Below are 19,275 nucleotides of genomic sequence, written 5' to 3'. Positions count from 1 at the left end.
ATATATAAATACCAATGCTTTATCAAAAATAGATAGTGCTAGCTCTGGTGGTCCAAGATGAATTGGGGTTTGTGACTAGACTAGTGTTGGGATAGCACTTTGTGGCATGTACATCATCTTTGTTGGATTGATCATAAGATAGTAGGGATGTACAAGGGCTACATGTGCTAGTGAAGGTTGAGGTCTTAGTCCAAAGTCAAGAAGAGGTGGTCTGAGAAGTGTACTATGGATCTAGGAATTGAAGTGAGAGAAACGGTGAGGTTGAGAGACTGGAGCCTCTTCCATGAGCTCAGTTAACCTTTGCTCAAGGAGGAGATTTTCTTGGTCTTTCTACTAATCATGGGATTCTAACGTTAATGGCACATTTTCTTAAAGATTTCATTTTATCTTTGTAGAAATTACATTTAGTCCATAGGAAACAATAGCTTGGTCTAGAACCTAGCACAAGTATTTGCCAATAACCACGCCGCAATCAAAACTACCATGTCATACCTCACTTGTTCTATATTAATGATATGCAGCATCATGACACTCGAAGCAATGTGCTTCGCATACTTAATGTGACATATATATCACTTTCATGTCAAAAAAAAGAAGGCAAGGGCGTCAGAAGTTGTGCGCTTTAATTTACTAGAACTCTCATAAAATGCCCACCACTCTGATGGTCAAGGAATCCATCTGGAAAGACCCTATATCACCAAATTCAAAGCAACCTTGCATAGATATAGTTATCATGAAATTTCCAAGGATTAGAAGCTTTATAAGCAATCAAAAGCATTAATAATTCAATCATCAATTAAAAACTTGAAGCACTAAATTTTAGTTCCAGGTAATCCCAACTTCGATGGCAAATTATATACCCAACAAGCGATTGGCAATAACTTAATGCAAGTTCATATGTTCAGAGCTCTAAATCATGAGCAGCATCCCAATGCATGGGCAACTTTATACTAAAGACCTTCCTTATTTGCATATTAACTTCCATTATCAATCTATATACGAGCCATTATAACCACTATGAAGCTGTGCTCCCAAACAACATATACAAATTGCATTTGCATAGCAAGTGGTGCCAATCAGGCCACAGTTTTCACAACCTGATATCAAGTCCATAAACAAGATGTAAGCAAAAGCATGGTATAGCTGGACGACTACTGCATGTTCATGGACTATGAAGTACAAGAACAAAAACCACTTCTAGAAGTCACCCAGTAGAAAGTGTTGAGGCCAATGCAGTGAGCTTATAACCATAAATTATGACTTTGAGTAAGCAGGAACCTTGCAGATAGGACAAAGATTTTTCTGCACGAGCCACTGCTTGATACAGAGAGTATGATACCCATGACCACAATCCAGTCTACCTAGCTCGTCTTCCTCCACAAACTCTTCCTGCAAATTATAAAACACGTTCTCATCAGATTCCTGTGCCAAAATGCCTTCCATCCAAGTTGAAAAAACACACAACAAACACCCCATCACCTGGCAGATACTGCATTTCACATCACTTTCTTGGGACATGGCAGCGACTGTTGCATCCAAGGAAGAGTACTTGCTCTCCCTCACGCACACACGTATCATTTCATTACTCAGTCCTGTGCTTACATCACCAATCCTTGCCTCTAAAGCCAACAGCTCCTGCCGTACAACATCAAACCACCAAGGTATTTTCAAATGTACTGGGACAGAATAACATGTACAAACACCTTCAGCACTCAATTACCTCGTAAGACATATTATCCACATCCAAACGCATGTCACTGTGCTGGTCATGTGCATCTATCGCTCCATAGATCAAAGAAGGATCCAGCATCACCAGCTCCTGCATAACAATGCCCACCCATCAGATCAAATTCACCATAAACATCATTTAGTAGACTCACAGTTAGAGAATGACCATTAGGTAACTGCGAATACCACTTGCCCTGTCTGTTTCTACCTCCCCAGGAGAGGATGCCTCACCTTACTAACCCAAAGACAGGGCTTGAGCTTCACATGCCTCATTGCCTAGGCCTTGGAGATTGGACCAGCAAAAGTCCACTAGAAGATGATAGTCAAGGCCTCACACTATGATTCAGCACCTAGGTGCACAAACTCCCAAGTCAGAGTGGAGCTCCCTACCCTCACTCTTGGTGAGACACCCAGATGATTTGTGGCCCTTTCCTTTCCTAGCCAACCTTGACTTGAGTGAAAATGTTCCACCTATAAATTAACAAAGAAGAGGGGCAAACTTACCACATCCTTGCTACATAAATTTATGTACAGCTGTATGCAATCTGAAGGCTCTACTTGGATTACTAGAAAAAGTAAGCGGGGCAAACTACCACATCCTTGCTTGCTTTCTCTAGTAATCCATGTAGAGCCTTCAGATTGCATACAGCTGTACATAAATTTATGTAGCAAAAAGCAGCTAGAAACAAAACTCCTAATCCACCCAGATGTACCCGAAATTTCTAATCTCCTATTAGTCAAAAAAGGCGTCTGCACAATGCAGACTACAACCCTAAACGGCACTGGCCCTAGGATATGAGGAGACGAGACAACACCTCGCCCTTCTCCTCTCTCATCACAGTATCACCCGTTATCAGCAGCCCCAGTTGGGACAAGGCCCACAGGCCCCTTTAGATCATCAGCAGTATAGCAGCATGGCACATCTGGTGTGCTCGCTGCAGAGAGGCCATAGAGGACATTACCATGCAACCCACTGAATCCATCAGGAGCATACAGACATCATACACACCCACCGTGGCCAGTGGGAGAAGCTTTGAGCCGGCTTTGAGCATATGCAGAAGTGCCGAGAGGCTTTTCTGTGGATTTGGAGCAGTGGTCCTTTCCTTTGGATCAGACAGCGAGGTTAGTTGACTTTAAAGACTGCCTTTGGCGGTTCCCCCCTCCCCCCCATTGTATGACATAGCCTTCCTCCGATCGCGGTCGGCCAGCGAGGAAGAGACCCTCTCTGTCCCCTATTCTTTTCTTGTCTCGTATGATTCAGATTCGGTCATGTACATAGCCGATTCAGCTGTATTTTTGGGAACTAATGTAAGGATCTTTTCTGGGAAAAAAAAAGTAGGGGGCACAAAAAGATAAGAAGAATGAGCCACAGATGGAGAGCCACTAGTAATTGGGAGAAGTGGCTTAGCTGTCAAAAAGTTCAATAAGTTCAATGTTGAAAGATCTCACCTCAAAGTTTATATCTTCACTTCTCCAAGCATGCTCCAATGCAGATAAGATCTGTCCATGTGAACCCCCCCCCCCCCCCCAAAAAAAAAAAAACCATAGAATTATCACCAAACAAATACCCTGTAGAATCCACACCTATCAAAATATGATAATGACAACGTGAACGCTTGCTCACAAGAAAGGTTGCATGAACTATACAGCACAAGCACAAACCTCTGAAAGAAACCTCCTATCAAAATATGATAATGACAACGTGAACACTTGCTCACAAGAAAGGCTGCATGAACTATACAGCACAAGCACAAACCTCTGAAAGAAACCTCCGACGGTGCTCTCCATCAGCTGGTAGCATGTGAAGACCATGAAAAGGTAGTCCAAGCATACTCTGAATAGGTGCTTCCGGAATACCTTCACCCTGTCCATCCACAAACATAGCCGAGCGAGTACCTGAAGAATGTAGACCACCCAGTGACCCTCTGGACTGTCGAGCCGGAGTCGTGAGAGTTGGGTGGCCACTGACTCTTGCTGGCAGAATAAGAGGAGGCCTGTTTCTGTTGTTACTGCCAGACCTATGACTATTTGACAATAATGTTGAAGAAGCACCACCCAAATTCAGAGAAGGATTTGCGACCTGATTGGTACGAACTCTGGTTTCTGGAGAGTTTGTGGTTCTCACAGCCGAGCCATCGAGAACTTGACTAGAGGTAGCCCGACTAGCCAATCTATCCAATCTATCTAATAATGCTCTTCCTGCCCCTCTGGAGACCCTATTTGGCATGCCTCTCATGCGACTACCTTCAAACGCATTAGATGCCCTCTCCCTGACAACAAATCTGGGAACCGCTGGGTTTCCTCTCCTGGAAGGATTGATATCATCACCAGTGGCCGCAACCGAAGAGGTGGAGTTTCTCTCACCAAAAAAAGTAGAGCAGTGATCAATATCATCTGCAATACTTGAACCATTCTCACCAGATTGACCTACCTGGTGTTCAGTAAAAGGAACCCTCCTCGAGTACAAGTTTTGTGAATGTGGAGCAGGCATGGATCTGCTCAAATTTCGCGCAAAAAGAGAGCGCAACTGTGAATGACTTGGCGCCTGTGGCATACTGATCAACTGATCTTGGAGAGTCCTGGGGAAGCCATCACCATTTCCATCTGAAGTTGAGGCCTTCCAATTATCGACCCTGACATTACAAGTGGTGTCATTTCGATCACTGGGAGAATCATCCCATATTTGTATCATGGGATCATTACTTGTAATACCGAAGTTCGCAGAAGAACTCAAACCATTAGAATCTGCTCTAATTGACCCTGTTCCTCCAGTCATAACTGGAAGAGATTCTCTCCAGAGAGATGATTGTGAACCTTGGAAAGGTGAGCTGTCAGCAAGACCAGTGGCATGAGACTTCCTTTTGCAAGAGCTTCTTCTCTCTTCAGGCCCATGATCAGGCCTGTTATTGCTAGAGTCGGTAACTGAGCTGGAAGCAAAGCTGCCAAGACGGAAGGGTTTTTCTTCGCCCTCCACTTCAGAGGGTGACAATGAAAAAGAATGAATAGATGAATCCAAACACTTTCCACCTTCAACACCTGTCCTTAAATTAGAAATTTCATAGTCAACCTGGCCCATGTGAACACCCATGGTTCTATGCACCTCTTTGTTATGATCATCCAATACAAAGCCTTTCCCTTTTATGTTTTCCTTAGATTGGTCCACTGAGCTTACCAAGCTGCTCATGCCCTTTCCATCAGATTGAGCACCCCCCACGAAGGAAGCCACACCCGTGTGTGATATGGCAGCAATTCCACTCCAGCTTCCCATTGCAGCCGAGGGAATTGCTTCCCTAGAGCTGTTTCCCACTTCCCAGCTAGGCACAGAGCTAGAAGAGCTGCTACAACCTCCTGTGTAACCACCAGCTTGAGGAAAATCAAAACCAGCAGTCTCAAAATGTCCAGAAAACCCTGTCTGTGGGCTCTGTCCAGGATTCTCTTCATTATCCATGCTTGTCTTGCTGAATCCAGATCTATGTTCATCGTCACACAAGACAGTATCCCAGAAACTCTGTCCCATGGCCCTATGAGAGCCTGAGATATGCCGTGTTTGACAAATATCTCTTGAAAAACTTTTATGCGCATCATCTTCTCTGTGCCGCAACTCTAAATCATCCAATCGACTTCTCTTGAAAGAAACATTACTGATGGTGCAATCATCAACCAGCCAATTACTGTTACTTGCCTGATATTCATGATCCCCCGAGCCCAAACTAAAGCTTTTGCTACTACCAGCACTGTCACCCCTCTCCATTCTTTTTTTCCTAGAAAGACTTGAAGTCACCAGATATCAACCTCTCCAAAGAGTAAGATGATTCACCTAGCAAAGAGTGTCACTCTTCTTTGTTGATGTATTGCACTTCTTAGACAGACAACTTGTCCACAACAAACCTGAGAAAAAACAGAGACAAGGTGTCAAAATTTCAAAGACCTCATCTAGGACTTGCTTTAGCAACATAGGCAACCCCACAGGTGGTGGATATTGAGGTCAGCTACATGGTTCATGAGGAGGAGGACACTTCAAACACATGAGGTTCTTCTGCTGCCTACTTATTGAACACATAAGGGCTACGTAGTACATTGACCCTGTCTATCCTTTCGGCAGCTAGTCTTCAACTTTTTTCATGTTGCCTTGACATCCAATTTACTCATGGCCATATCACATGCAGTGTTGCCAGGCATTTCAGAAACACCCTGTACGAAACAGGTTTCAGAAACGTTTCATACATTTTTTAATTTTCAGAAACGCTTCTAAACATACAATAAAGAATCAAAAAAATGCATGTTTTAGCTTGGTAAGTACAAAAAAATGCACTTTTTGTGCATACTAACATGAAAATAGCTTTAAAAGTGCTAAAAAAACACTAAAATCAAGGTAAAACACCTTTACAAGAGCATGAAACATGAAATATAATCCAAGGCATGCTGCATGCTACTTTATTCTCTTCCATAATAGAGAATAAGGCATCACAAATGTAACAACTTTGAATGCATGAGATAAAAAAACCTCAACCACCAAAACAAACATACAAAAAATAATAATATTTTTTTCTAAAAAGCATTTCAAATGTTAACGTTTCATATTTTATGAAACACGTTTCACTGCAATTATGCACCTGTGACAGATTTTTGGTCTCATACACCCTTCAGGTCTTTCACAGACATTAATAACATCTTTCTTTCTCTCTCTCTTCTCTCTCTCTCTCTCTCTCTCTCTCTCTCTCTCATCATTGGAGGTAGATATCATCACCACCTTACGCTCTATTATGGAGGAGAATGGCGTCATTGCCTTATATTAGCCACATGGTTACCTATATTGTATTCATCATGTTTTTAGTATAGGCAGCTAGTTTTCTCCATAACTCGGTATTTCTTTCTTTTTTTGTCTAGTTGTGGGTTTGTATTCAATATCTAGAAAAGCTCATTGGAAAGTACAAGTTTTTCTCGAGATATCGATCTCAACTAGTGGGGATATAGGTGACACACCAGGATGACAGCTCCACACTTATGCCACTCGCATGGTTGATGTGATCATGGCTGCGAGAGGAGAATGGCAAGCTGAAGGATCAGGTCACCGAAATTGAAACCCGTCTGGCCTCCCTTGAGAGCAAGCCCGATCGAGTTCAAGCAGTTCAGGAGCAGATTCATGCAGCCAAAGCAGAGTTCATTGAAGCTACAAAAGGTATGGAGTAACATCTTACCGCAGAAATCATGTAAGCATCTCCGAGTAGGTGGACTCCCGGAGGGTTGGGACGAGCAAGAAGTCAGAGAGCAAACGGAAATTGATGAAGATGAATGCATCTCAGACACAGAGATTATGAGGAGGCGACTCCGTAAGGCCCTCCCCCTCATTGATAGAGGCAACCCATCGACCATTGTCAAGAAAGGGAAGCATGCCATTGCGAAATATCACAACAAACAGAACAAGATCCAAGTTCTCCGACAGTCCAAATCATTACAGGGCACGAGGCTCTGGTTAGCTGATGAACTCACTCCCCTACAGCTTAAAAACAAAACTGCAGAACTCGCCAAAGTCCGAGCAGCCCGCCAAGCAGGAAAGTGGGCAGTCTACCGTGACGGAAGGGCAATAATCGAGAACTTCCATAAGCCTAAACCCAATTGACTAGCATTCTAATGTGCCATCGGCATTTTTTGTATCACAGATAGTTGTTTATCATCCTAGGGTTTTCATTAATCTTTTGCTTGTGCCTAAGTGCACCCCGACATGCATTGTAATACCGGTTTTTGGTCCCATATGCCTTCAAGGTATTCCGTGGACGTTAATATGACTCTCTCTCTCTCTCTCTCTCTCTCTCTCTCTCTCTCTCTCTCTCTCCCCCCCCCCTTGCCTGCACGCACCACGAAGACGTTCTATCCTCCTTAGCTTAGCTTAGGCTTGTGTAACCCTAAAGTTCAACATTTGGTATCAAAACCAGGTTGGTTTCTCAACCACTTGTTAGCTGTGATGTGCAAATGCTTGGCACAACTCCCAGCTGTTCGAAGGCCTCTGACTGTGTGCCTCTGCTTGCGCCACCTGTGCAACCGCCCACAAGCTCGCCTCTGCATGTGCCACCTATGCAACCGCCCATGCACCTCTGCCTACGTCACTTGTGTGCCGCTCTGCCTAGTCGCCAGTGCCGCCACCACATTGGTTTCGCTTGCAATATGACCACGGTCCACCAATGTGCCCGGTCCGCCAAGCATGCCCGCTTCTGCTGCCCAACACTACCACCACCAGCTTCCACACCTACTGCCCGTCATCTCTGGTTGCCACCAGCTTCTACATCTACTGCACATACAACCTCTCAAGTGGAATCCATGCCTTTTGATCTAATACCATCTTATTGCGCTACTACTCAGAGTTGTCATTAGTCTATGCCTACACCATGGACCTCAACAAAAGCAGCATCTCTTTCGAAAGGCCCTCCGGCAAGAATTTCCCGACATGGCAGACAAAAGTCAGGCTCTTACTCATGCGATACAAAGTCTGGAGGGTTGTCAATGGCACAGAAGAGAAGCTTGAAGGTGCAGCTACAACACCTGCAGTGAGAGTCCAAACAGAGAAGAATGATCGAGCACTAGCTCACGTCGGTCTAGGACTTGCCAACAATCTCATTCAACATGTGGACTTTGACAAACCGCCGATCAGGTATGTGACAATCTCAAAATCTCTTCAGGAGGAATAAGATTAACAAATCAAAAGTATTTCTCAAGCAAAAGTATTGTGGTTAAAAAATGAAAGAACACCACATTGCAAGAGCACCTCAGCTCCATAGGAGCCCTCCTCCAACAACTAGCTGCTTTAAAAGCCAACATTGATGAAGATGACAAGAAAGTTGTACTTTTCTCCAACTTGCAAGACATGGAAAAGTACAAGGAATTGTTGTCTTCAGTTGTCTAAATAGATGCCATAAGAATAAATCACGGCTATCCTCATTCATGCGGATCGTCGAGTTTGAGAGCAAGCTTCTGTCAGTTATGACATAGAAAGGGGCTACATGTCAAAAATAAAGGGGAAACCCAAGGGAAAATGTCACGTGCACCCTGCACTAGAATACACAGTGACACACTGGCATCGTCATCAGCACAACATATAGTACCCACCCCATTGTGAGCCCTCGGTCTAGGGAAAGTCAGGCATGAGCTACATAGGTCAATCTCCAAGCCATAGAAGTCAGCCTAGAGTCACTCCTCTTAGCCCACTTGGAGAAACCCGTCAAATAAGTGCATGTAGCTTAGATCTTGCATTAGAAGCATCATTTGCATGAAGGCAGACATGGGCATGAGTACCAAAGGAGTACTTGCAGCCCTACATTGTGCCATGGGTACTCTTGGGCAGACCATACAACAGACAAACCAGGCTGTAGAGCATAGTCGGCAGCCCTAGCAGTAGATGGGACAGGCCCACAGCAGTTTATAGGCAGCAGCTATGGGTATTAAGCCTGGCCGACAGTAGCATTGGGGGCAGCAGGACTATGTGCAACATTAAATGCGCATTAAATGCTAATTTCAGCATTTTTGTCCCACAAGATCTGGCCAACCAGCTATGGGTATTAAGCCTGGCCGACGGCAGCATTGGGGGCAGCAGGACTATGTGCAACATTAAATGCTAATTTCAGCATTTTTGTCCCACAAGATCTGGCCGACCAGCAGCCCCAAGTCCTATAAAAGCATGCTCCTGCTTCTCAGCCTAATTCATTCATCATAAAGCAGGTCATCAAGCAGAATTCAGTCATCAAGTCAGCAATTCAGTCTTCATCCTCTCCAGGCAAACATTGAAGTCCTCTTCAGCATTCAGGCAGCAGATGTGCAGTCCTACAGCTAACCTCAACTTGCATAAGTGGGTTTAACAAAGCCTTTGTTGTGTGTTACCACGATCAACCTCAGTGCATGTAACATTGGTATCAGAGCATCACGTTGGTGACGCAACTCAGCTACCTAAAGAAGTGAGAGCATCCAAAGGATGGTAATATTGCAGTCTAAAAAAACCACCCAGGCCTCCACCATGTCAGGAGAGACATCTCATCAAGAAGAAAGCTAGCAGGAAGTTGTGGAGGTATGCAGAAGAAAAAGAGAAGCCCAAAGAAGGTTTCTCCGATCTGGTAAAAATGTGTTTCAGTCTAGAGGAACAAAGAAGAAAAGCCGACGAAAGACATGAAGAAGCAAGAAGAAAAGCTGAAGAAGACAAAATGAAAGAAGAAAACAAACATGCGTAGGAACAAAGGGATAAGGAAGACACACGCAAGTATGAGGAAGACTAGTGCCGTCGGGAAGCAGCCGCCCAAGAGTACCAACAAAGACTCACCTAGGAGCAAACAATGGCACAGATTCTGGCATCCCTCCCCAAGATGACTCCAAATCCTTCATCCTCCACCACCCCAACCACCACCGTCATCCGAACTTCCACCAAATTTTAATGCGATGGTAAGTGCAATCATGCTCTTATTACTCAACTTATTCATCAGTTTGAAGCCTAGTTTCCTTTACCTAAAATCACAGATCCACAAGACAAAATCCATGTGGCAACACCTCAACTCACTGCACAAGTTGTTACTTGGTGGTAGCATTGGTCTCAACTTCACACAAACCCCTTAACAAGCCAATATCAGTTTCATTGGGCTAGCACCTCTCACCGACTTGCTCAAGGGCGTGAAGACTCGTCACCAGAAAGTGTCCATTACGGGCAAGGCTTTAGAGGCATTTCAAGCATGAAAGAAAGTTGCCTCTAACTCATCAGTCTTCAAGTTGGCATCATGGGATGATGCTTCCGAGGTGATTACCGATGCCACTAACCTAGCCATTGGAGCTGTTCTACAACAAGATGGTAGGCCAATGGCTTATTATAGCCGCAAGTTGAATACAACTAAAAAGACCTATTCAATATATGACAAAGAGCTTTTGGAGGTGATGAGAGCACTTAAACATTGGAAACATTTCCTTTACGGAGAGATTTCACAGTTAAGACCGATCACCGGGCACTTAAATGGTTGCAAACGATGCCCAGTGCCCAATGGAGTTACGCATTCCAAATGGAGTCAGTTGTTCCAACAATTTGGGGGAATGATTGAATACGTCCCTGGTAAGAATAACCTCGTTTGCCGATGCTCTAAGTCATAAAGGCACGATTCAAACATTGCAGGAGTCCACTGTGCTGGAAATCCCAGGAAAAGACTTGGAAAGCATGAAGGCACAATAACAGGATTTGGAAGAATTCCGGACTCAGTATCAGTTGGCCCTCAGTTTAGAACCAGGCCACTAAAATATACAAGATGGTTACTTGTTTTACAAAAGCCACCTATGTGTACTCAAAGAAAAGCGCCAAGTACTTCTCCCAGGAAAAGACTTGGAAAGCATGAAGGCACAGTAACGCAATTCGAAAGAATTCGGGACTCAGTATCAGTTGGCCCTCAATTCCAAACCAGGCCACTAAAATATACAGCATGGCTGGTTGTTTTACAAAAACCGCCCTTGTGTACTCAAAGAAAAGTGCCAAGTACTTGTCAGAGGTGATAGAGGTATCAACAGTACACCGAAGACGTTAGAGCGGTCATTTTATAGGCCCAAAATGCAACGGGATGTCTACCAACACGTCCAAACATGCTAAATATGTCAAAAAGTGTAAGTTTCACATGCGAAACAGCAGGGTTACTTCAGCCTTCCTTTTCACAACATCTATATGGACTTCGTGGGCCCTCTTGCCGTATCATCTGGATCTAGAAACACACAGTGTATGATTATTGTGGACAAATTCAGTAAATTATGCATGCTCATTCCATGCAAGCAAAGAGCCACAGCCAAGGACACAGCTCACTTGTTTATTAGGTTTTGCTACCCCATTGGTGGGACAATCAAATCAGCTAGAGATCCGAAGTTCACGTCCCATTTTTAGAGAGCGTTGTTTAACAACTTTGGACAAAGTTGCAATTGTCCAATGCATTCCATCGGCCAAACAGAGAGATATAATCAATTGGCCTTTGACGTTTTCAAATCATATTGCCATGACCAACAATCCAAATGGGAACAATATCTTCCGTTGGTACAGGCAATCTTGAACGATACTCACTTATCTAGTATTGGCCCCGGACGTTGTATGAGACAACATTTGGTCGCCGGTTCTCATCTCTTTTGGCGAGACAGGTATCACCATCCCTAGAGGCCAACAAGACTACCGAAACATTTTTGGCAATCATTGAGTCAATTAAGGAACACCTTACCAAAGCTCGGGAAGCTTATATCCGGCAAGCCAACAAATCCAAGAGATGTCAATTTTAAGGAAAGGGATTGGGTATATCTCCAGATCATGATGCAAGAACTGAAGCAAGTGGGTAGGCGTTGTTCCGAGCTTTTATTCCATGGTTTCGGTCCTTTTCCAGTCATTCAAAAGTTAAGTGATGTCTCTTTGAGGTTAAAGTTGCAGACTATGCACAATGTCTATCACGTTTCTTAGTTGAAGCCATATGTAGATCCAGCATTGCAGTAATATTAAAAGAGCAACGACCAAATATGATCAACGAAGCAGAAGTCAAAGAGCGAGCCAAAACGAATTCTCCTCCACAGATGGAAGCATGGTTCCGATTAAAGAATCAAACAATTCTATACGAAGTTCAAGGACTAAGGACCCCATGAAGCGGTATATGGCTAGATAAAGAGTTCTTTCAAGAGTACCCCTAGATATTGGCGGACTACTTGGAAGCCCTGAACTTGTTGCCAAGCTAAGCAGCAGGGAATGTCACGTGCACCCTACACACTGGGGTACTCAGTGACACATTGACATCATCATCAATGCAACATTTGCATAGAAATAGTACCTTTTTAGGAACATTTGTCGTACACCGTGACCCCATTGGGAACCCTCAGTCTAGGGACAATCAAGCACGAGCTATGTAGGTCAATCTCTGAGCCATCCTCTTAACCCACTTGGAGAACCCCATCAAATAAGTGCATGAGCAATCAACCATAGCTTAGGTCTTGCATAAGAAGCAGCATTAGCATGTAGGCAGACATGGGCATGAGTACCAAAGGGTCACTTGCAGCCCTACACTGTGCCATGGGCAGCCCATGCCTCATGGGCACTCTTGGGCAGCCCGTACAACAGCCAAACCAGGCTGTAGAGCATAGTCGGCAGCCCTAGCAGTAGATGGGACAGGCCCACAGCAGTTTATAGGGAGCAGCTATGAGTATTAAGCCTGGCCGACAGCAGCATTGGGGGCAGCAGGACTATGTGCAGCATTAAATGCTGTTTGCGCAGCATTAAATGCTAATTTCAGCATTTTTTGTCCCACAAGATCTGGCCAACCAGAAGCCCCAAGTCCTATAAAAGCATGCTCCTGCTTCTCAGCCTACTTGTCATGTGCACAGTGGGTATCTACCGTGTGCTATACGCATGCAAGACTAGTTTCGAGGCTTGGGGAAGCTTGGAACTAGGCAGGCTGATTGACGAGCTGAGTTAGGGATATACTAACGGGCGGGCACCCAAGTATGGACGGGCGGGCGGCCAAGTGTGGACGCCCGATGACCGGCCAAGAGTCTATAAAAGGGTGGCCAAGGTTAGTTATTGTGCATATAGAGTCTCGCGAGTTTGTGAGAGCTCTATGGTCTTGGAGCCTGGATCTAGTGCAGACATGCACCTGCTTTATGCAGCCAAGGCCGGCAGCAATCTCGAGGCCCGCGAGGGCAGCTTCGCGGCGGTATGGGACGTCGTGAGGAGGAGATTGGTCGGTACGTCAACCTAGTTAGCTCAACTCGTGGCTCGGTGGGGACAGCCAAGACTGTGGGCTTGCCCACGGCTGTCATGGTTGGGAGGTGAGTCAGGCCTGCACCCCCTTTGTTGTTTGTTGTTCGTTTGTTTGCAGGATTTGAGTTTCGAACCAAGATCGATCACGAGGGGATCCGTGGGGAATTGACAGTGGTATCAGAGCATACCTCGTGAACGAGCAAGTTGGTAGGTAGAGAAGAAGAGGTCGAAGTACGGTATGTGTTTAAAAACTTGCTGTTTTTTCTGTGCATACTGCAGTTTTCAGTTTGGTATGTGCTTTTTCTTCATCAAAGAAACCCATGTTGATGATGGGAGATGGTAGTTTTAATAGGGTTGATTGCTTTTGCAAAGAAGAGGTGAATTGTTGTGCATACGCATGAACTGCAGGGAGAGAAAACAGAAAAAAGAAGAAGAAAAAAGCATGTTGATTTTCGTTGCTTTTCGTTCAACGAACGAGAGAGAGAGTGAGAGAGAGAACGTGCGCTGTCCGACTGATTATGTGCGTTGGCCGGGTGTTGTTCGTTGCTGGCGGGTGTGCTTTTTGGGCCGCAAGAAACCCTGTAGACAGGCGCCTAAGGCCATGTAGGCCTGCATAACCAGGCACCTAGGCTTGCGTAGCCAGGCCTACGCAGCCTAGCGCAGGCGGCCCAGGCCAAGCAGGCCAGCGCTCACGCCAGGCAGGCTAGCGCAGCCCCTCAGGCCTACGCAGGCGCCCAGCTAGGCCCTGTAGTCGGCCAGCGCAGGTAGGCTGGTGAGCAAGCGCCGGCTTCCAGCAGGCGTGCAGGAGACGGCAAGAAAACGGCCAGCTCTCCACGTCAGCAGTTAGCAATCGCCGGCTAATCCAGGAGGTTGAGAAAAAAAAACGCTACGAAAGCATACGTTTTTTTTACTGCTTTCGTTTTTGTTTTTTTAAGGGGAGTTTAAATTTTTTTTTTAAAGGTTTAAAAGTATTCCCCTCTTTAAGGTTTCCAAGGGTTTTATTTTTTTTTTTTAAAGACAAGAGAATATATATATCCATATATATATATATATTAAAATATATATATATATATATATATATATTTATTCAAGAAAAAAAAGAAAAAAAAACACAAAAGCTAAAGCAAAAGCTAAGCCTAGCTTTTCGAGTTTTTTTGGCTTTTGGGAAACCTTTATAAACCTCCTCACGTGGGCTTCTTGCCACACATCTCTCGAGTTCTCAAGTTCTCAAGTTTTCAAGCTCTCAAGCTCTCAAGTTCGCTCGCACTTTTGTTGTGCAAAGATCAAATTTTCTCTCCGCGTACCCTCTTCACGATGTCGACCCAAGAATCAGAGTTGGAGCCCCTCATGGAACGCGAAGGCTTGCTGGCTACGGAAGGCACTGATGCCGATCTTTTTGACGAGTTTGTGTCAAAATCAGATTTCCAAGAGTTCAAAGTAGCTCTCGAAGCTTCTTCGTCGGAACGTCAGGCACAAATCGCAGCCCAGATGCAGGCTTTGCAGAACTCCATCGCTCTATTGACCACTACCCTCTCTACTTTCTCGGGAATGGATACCTTGGCTTCAGCTTTAGGCCCCAATATTACTCCGGAACCGTTTGGGGGGGAGCAAAAGCAGCGAACCAAGGAGATCGTGGACACTTGGCTACACAAGTGGCAAGTTCACTTTCAGTTTCATCCATATGATGATGGAAAGAAGATACAGTTAGCAGCAGGTTTCCTGTCCGGCAAAGCTTTGCTTTGGTGGAAGGAACTGAACCCAAAGCCAACGACTTGGGCACAATTCGAAGACATTTTCAAGAAAGAATTCCTCAAGAAAGAGGATGATTATGATGTTGTAGCCCGGTTTTCAGCTTTGACCATGACCTCGCAGCACCTCACTTATGAGGTCTACCTCCAGAAGTTTCGTGACTTGCAGATGAAAGCTACAAAGATGGATCCCACTACTCTTTTGGGGTTTTTCGTAGCTGGTTTACCCGACTCGTACCGTTTACAGGTTAAAAAAAACAAATGTAAAACATTGGACGAGGCCATTCATTCAGCTCGTATCTATGATGATACGATGGTCTCTTCCAAGTCAAAACCCGTTACCGAGCAGGGGAACAAGCATAAAAGAAAGTTCTCCGCACCTATGGCTAACACGAATGAAGGCAAGTCTTCCGACCAACCTTCGAAGAATTCTAGTTCGACACCAGCGAAGAAGAAACGACTCCTTAGGGCTTTGAAGCTCAAGAAGGAAGGACGTTGTTTTATCTGCGAAGAAAAAGGACACATGCGTAATGAGTGCCCGAAGCAAAAGGGTACCAAGTCAAACGCAGGACCCAAGCCAAAGGCAGCTAACCAGTTGTCTTTGACAGGTACGTCAATTACTGTACTTTCTCGCCCTAGTACTTGTTCTGATTGTCTGTTCAATTCTAAGGTATTTGGCATGCATGATCTTCTCCGAGTTTATGGAGAAGTGAATGGTCATAAAATTCACATTCTGTTAGACCCTGGCAGTTCGCATAACTTTGTTAACTACAAACTTGTGCAGAAATTGAGTCTTGATACGACACTCAGCGACCATACCTATGAGGTACGTCTACCTGCGGGCAGACAAGTTTGGGATCGCAAGGTGGAGATGCTTCCAATCCAGATTCAGGACTACAAAGATACTCTGGAATGCTATGTCATGCATCTGGAAAATGTAGACTTGTTATTAAGGATTGAGTGGTTTAAGACTCTTGATGTCCAGATAGATTGGTCTAGTCATAATTTTTCTTTTCAGCATAGGGACACCAAGTATAGTATTTTAGGTGATTGTATCCATCCCTCTCAGGGACCTCTTGTAAATACAATTGATTTTGGAAATATAATGAATTCTTCTTTGTACACCGCTTTCCATTGTGTCTTGATTCCACTTTCTTCTTTTCTCATCTCTTCCATGGATGTGAATGAATTAAGTGTGTTTGAAAGCAAAGAATTACAGAAGATACTTGATTCGTTTCAAGAAGTATTTCCTAAGGAACTGCCATCGGGTTTACCACCTGCACGGGCAGTAGATCATCGTATTGACTTGATCCCTGGTGCTCATCTTGTGAGTATTCCACCTTATAGGATGAGCCAAGCTGAGGAAGATGAGTTGGCTAAACAACTCGCAGATTATTTGAGGATGGGCCAGATCCGTCCAAGTAAATCACCTTGGGGTGCACCTGTGTTGCTTAGGAGAAAGAAGGACAATACTTGGAGAATGTGTATAGATTACAAAAGATTGAACAAGCTGACAATTACGAACCGTTATTCTCTCCCTAGATCAGATGACCTAATTGACCGGTTAGTAGGAGCGAAATATTTCACGAAGATAGATTTACGTACTGGCTATCACCAGATACGTATTCATGAAAGGCATGTCGAAAGAACCGCCTTTCGGACTAGGTATGGCCATTACGAGTTTCTCGTATTACCTTTTGGGTTAACCAATGCTCCAGCCACTTTCCAGCAAATGATGAACGATCTTTTTCGTGAACATTTGGGGAAATTTGTGGTGGTGTTCCTCGATGATATTTTGATATATAGCCGTACTCTTGAGGATCATGTCAGACACCTCACGATTGTCTTATCTATTTTAAGACAGAATCGACTATATGCTAAATTGAGTAAATGTGAGTTCTTTATGACCGACATCATTTACTTGGGACACAAGATCACTAGAGATGGATTGAGCATTGACTATGACCGAGTTCAGAAGGTTTTGGACTGGCCCATACCACGAACAGTGAAACAACTTCGTTCTTTTCTCGGTTTTGTTGTATTTGAGAGGCAGGAAAGCTCGTTGGGCAGAGTTAATGCAAGATTTTGATTTTGAGATCCGTTATCGGAAAGGGTCCATGAATAATATTGCAGATGCGCTTAGTCGGATTAGAGAGGTGAATACTTTGTCGTTCACCGAGATTTCTACTGACTTATTTCAGTCATTGAGAGGGCTTTGCAGGACTGATAGTTATTTTGGTCCATTTTGGCAAGACGGGAGCTCATTGATTGACCAAGACTCGGTGACTCAGCAGTCTACTATTCAGGCTGCAGGAGGTCAGTGGATGATTCGGAATGGTTTACTATTCCGTAATGACAAAATTTGTGTACCACAGTTCCCGGACATTAGGTCCAAGATTCTGAAGGAGTGCCACGACGCACCTTCTGCTGGACACCCTGGGGTACACAGGACACTATCATTAGTGAAACACACTTTTTATTGGCCGAAGATGAAAGGGTATGTAGAAGATTATGTTCTCAAGTGTCAGATTTGTCAGGCAAATAAAGCTGAACGCTTTAGACAGACTGGGTTGTTGCATCCTTTGCAAATCCCAGGTAATAAATGGGAAAGTATTTCCATGGATTTTATTACCGGATTGCCAAGAACACATCAAGGCCACGATTCTATTTGCGTTGTGGTAGATCGCTTGACAAAGATGGCTAGATTTTTACCGACCCGGAAGAATATTACAGCTACGCAATTAGCTCGGCAGTTTATCGAGCAATTGTTTAGACGGTACGGGTTACCGCAGGACATAGTCAGTGATAGGGACTCTAAGTTTACGAGTGACTTTTGGAAACTTGTTTTCGAGAAGTTGGAAACAACTTTGAATTTGAGTTCCTCAGATCATCCTCAATCTGATGGCCAGACTGAAAGAGTGAATCAGATTTTGGAGGATATGCTTCGAGCATATGTATCCAAAAGACAAAGTTCATGGGAGGATTATCTTCCTATGTTAGAATTTGCATATAACAGCACTAAGCATACGAGTACAGGGTTTAGTCCTTTCATGCTTATGTACGGTTTTCAACCAAGATCACCTGTTACAGTAGGATTCTCAGGACTTCAGCATGATGCAGCACGTAATTTTTTGCAAGATATGCAGGAAATGTTACAAGTTGCGAAGGAATCTATTAGAAGTGCTCAAGACCGAGACAGGTTTTATTCTAATAGACATCGTTCACCTAGAGAGTTCTCTGAAGGAACGATGGTGTATTTGCGAGTTCCGAAAGATTCCGAGACTTTACGGACAGGTAGATCTCCGAAATTATCCCCTAGATACTGTGGACCATTTCGTGTTACACGACGGATTGGTTCAGTTGCATATGAATTGGATTTGCCTTCTCATGTGAAAGTTCATCCTGTATTTCATGTCAGTAGACTTAAGGAAGTACTGGGTGGAGCAGATCAGTTAGTTACTCCTCAAGAAATTATAGATGTCCAAGACATGACATTTGTTCCGCACGAACCTGAAAAGATTCTTGGCTTTCGTGAACGAAGATTGCGTCATACGCTTATTGTTGGGGTAAAGGCGTTATGCCCACCCTTAAAGTGTGTACAAGCCCATAAGTTATAGTACATAGTACACTTAGTACTTTTAATGTACTAAGTGCACTATGTGTACTAGTGCAATATACATGTGTGATAGGGGAGTCACACACTCATGCCTCATGAGTTGACTTATCCCCACAACTCTCTCTCTCTCTCTCCCCCTTGTGCTTCTCTCTGTGTATGTCTCCCACATGACCTAACCCTAATTCTCCCCATCAACTAGTATCAGAGCCAGGTTCTTTTTTCTAGGGTTTTGTCGCTGCAGAGAACAGGCGTGTGCTGCTGTACGGATCTGCGTGCTGCATCAGAATTTGTCTCTGGTCGCCTTTGTGCAGTGCTGGTTACTGGTCGACTGTGTGACCAGTCGCAGGCAGGTGGGTTGAGAGAGCAGCAGTAGCTGTGCCATAGCCCAAGCCAGAGGTACCATTGCGGGTACCATAGCTGCCCTCAGTTCTCCCAGGCGAAGGTGGAGAAGA

At 44.4% G+C, this 19,275-nt stretch overlaps 1 protein-coding gene across 6 annotated transcripts in view; it reads right to left on the bottom strand.

The window, feature by feature from the left end:
- Positions 1–860: 860 nt before the first annotated feature.
- Positions 861–19,275, bottom strand: part of LOC147633244 (uncharacterized) — a 35,561-nt gene continuing 17,146 nt past the window's right edge. Inside the window, exons 2-7 of one of the 6 annotated variants that reach the window (XM_086806273.1) lie at positions 5,722–5,919; positions 3,485–5,616; positions 3,178–3,228; positions 1,721–1,819; positions 1,480–1,635; positions 861–1,389 (exon numbers count right to left, since the gene is read on the bottom strand). In XM_086806273.1, coding sequence (XP_086662399.1) covers positions 1,255–1,389; positions 1,480–1,635; positions 1,721–1,819; positions 3,178–3,228; positions 3,485–5,479 — 2,436 coding nt within the window. In that variant the 5' untranslated portion in view covers positions 5,480–5,616; positions 5,722–5,919 and the 3' untranslated portion in view covers positions 861–1,254. Of the gene's footprint in view, positions 1,390–1,479; positions 1,636–1,720; positions 1,820–3,177; positions 3,229–3,484; positions 5,920–19,275 lie in introns of all 6 variants that reach the window. The other 5 variants (XM_086806274.1, XM_086806272.1, XM_086806275.1 and 2 more) reach the window with 5 other exon arrangements.

Source organism: Cibotium barometz, chromosome 12 (assembly GCF_041138505.1).
Source record: "Cibotium barometz isolate CiBa-2024 chromosome 12, ASM4113850v1, whole genome shotgun sequence".
Taxonomy (NCBI): Eukaryota; Viridiplantae; Streptophyta; class Polypodiopsida; order Cyatheales; family Cibotiaceae; genus Cibotium; species Cibotium barometz.
The sequence above is the reverse complement of the archived record's forward strand: the minus strand, read 5'-3'. Positions and strand labels throughout refer to the sequence as shown.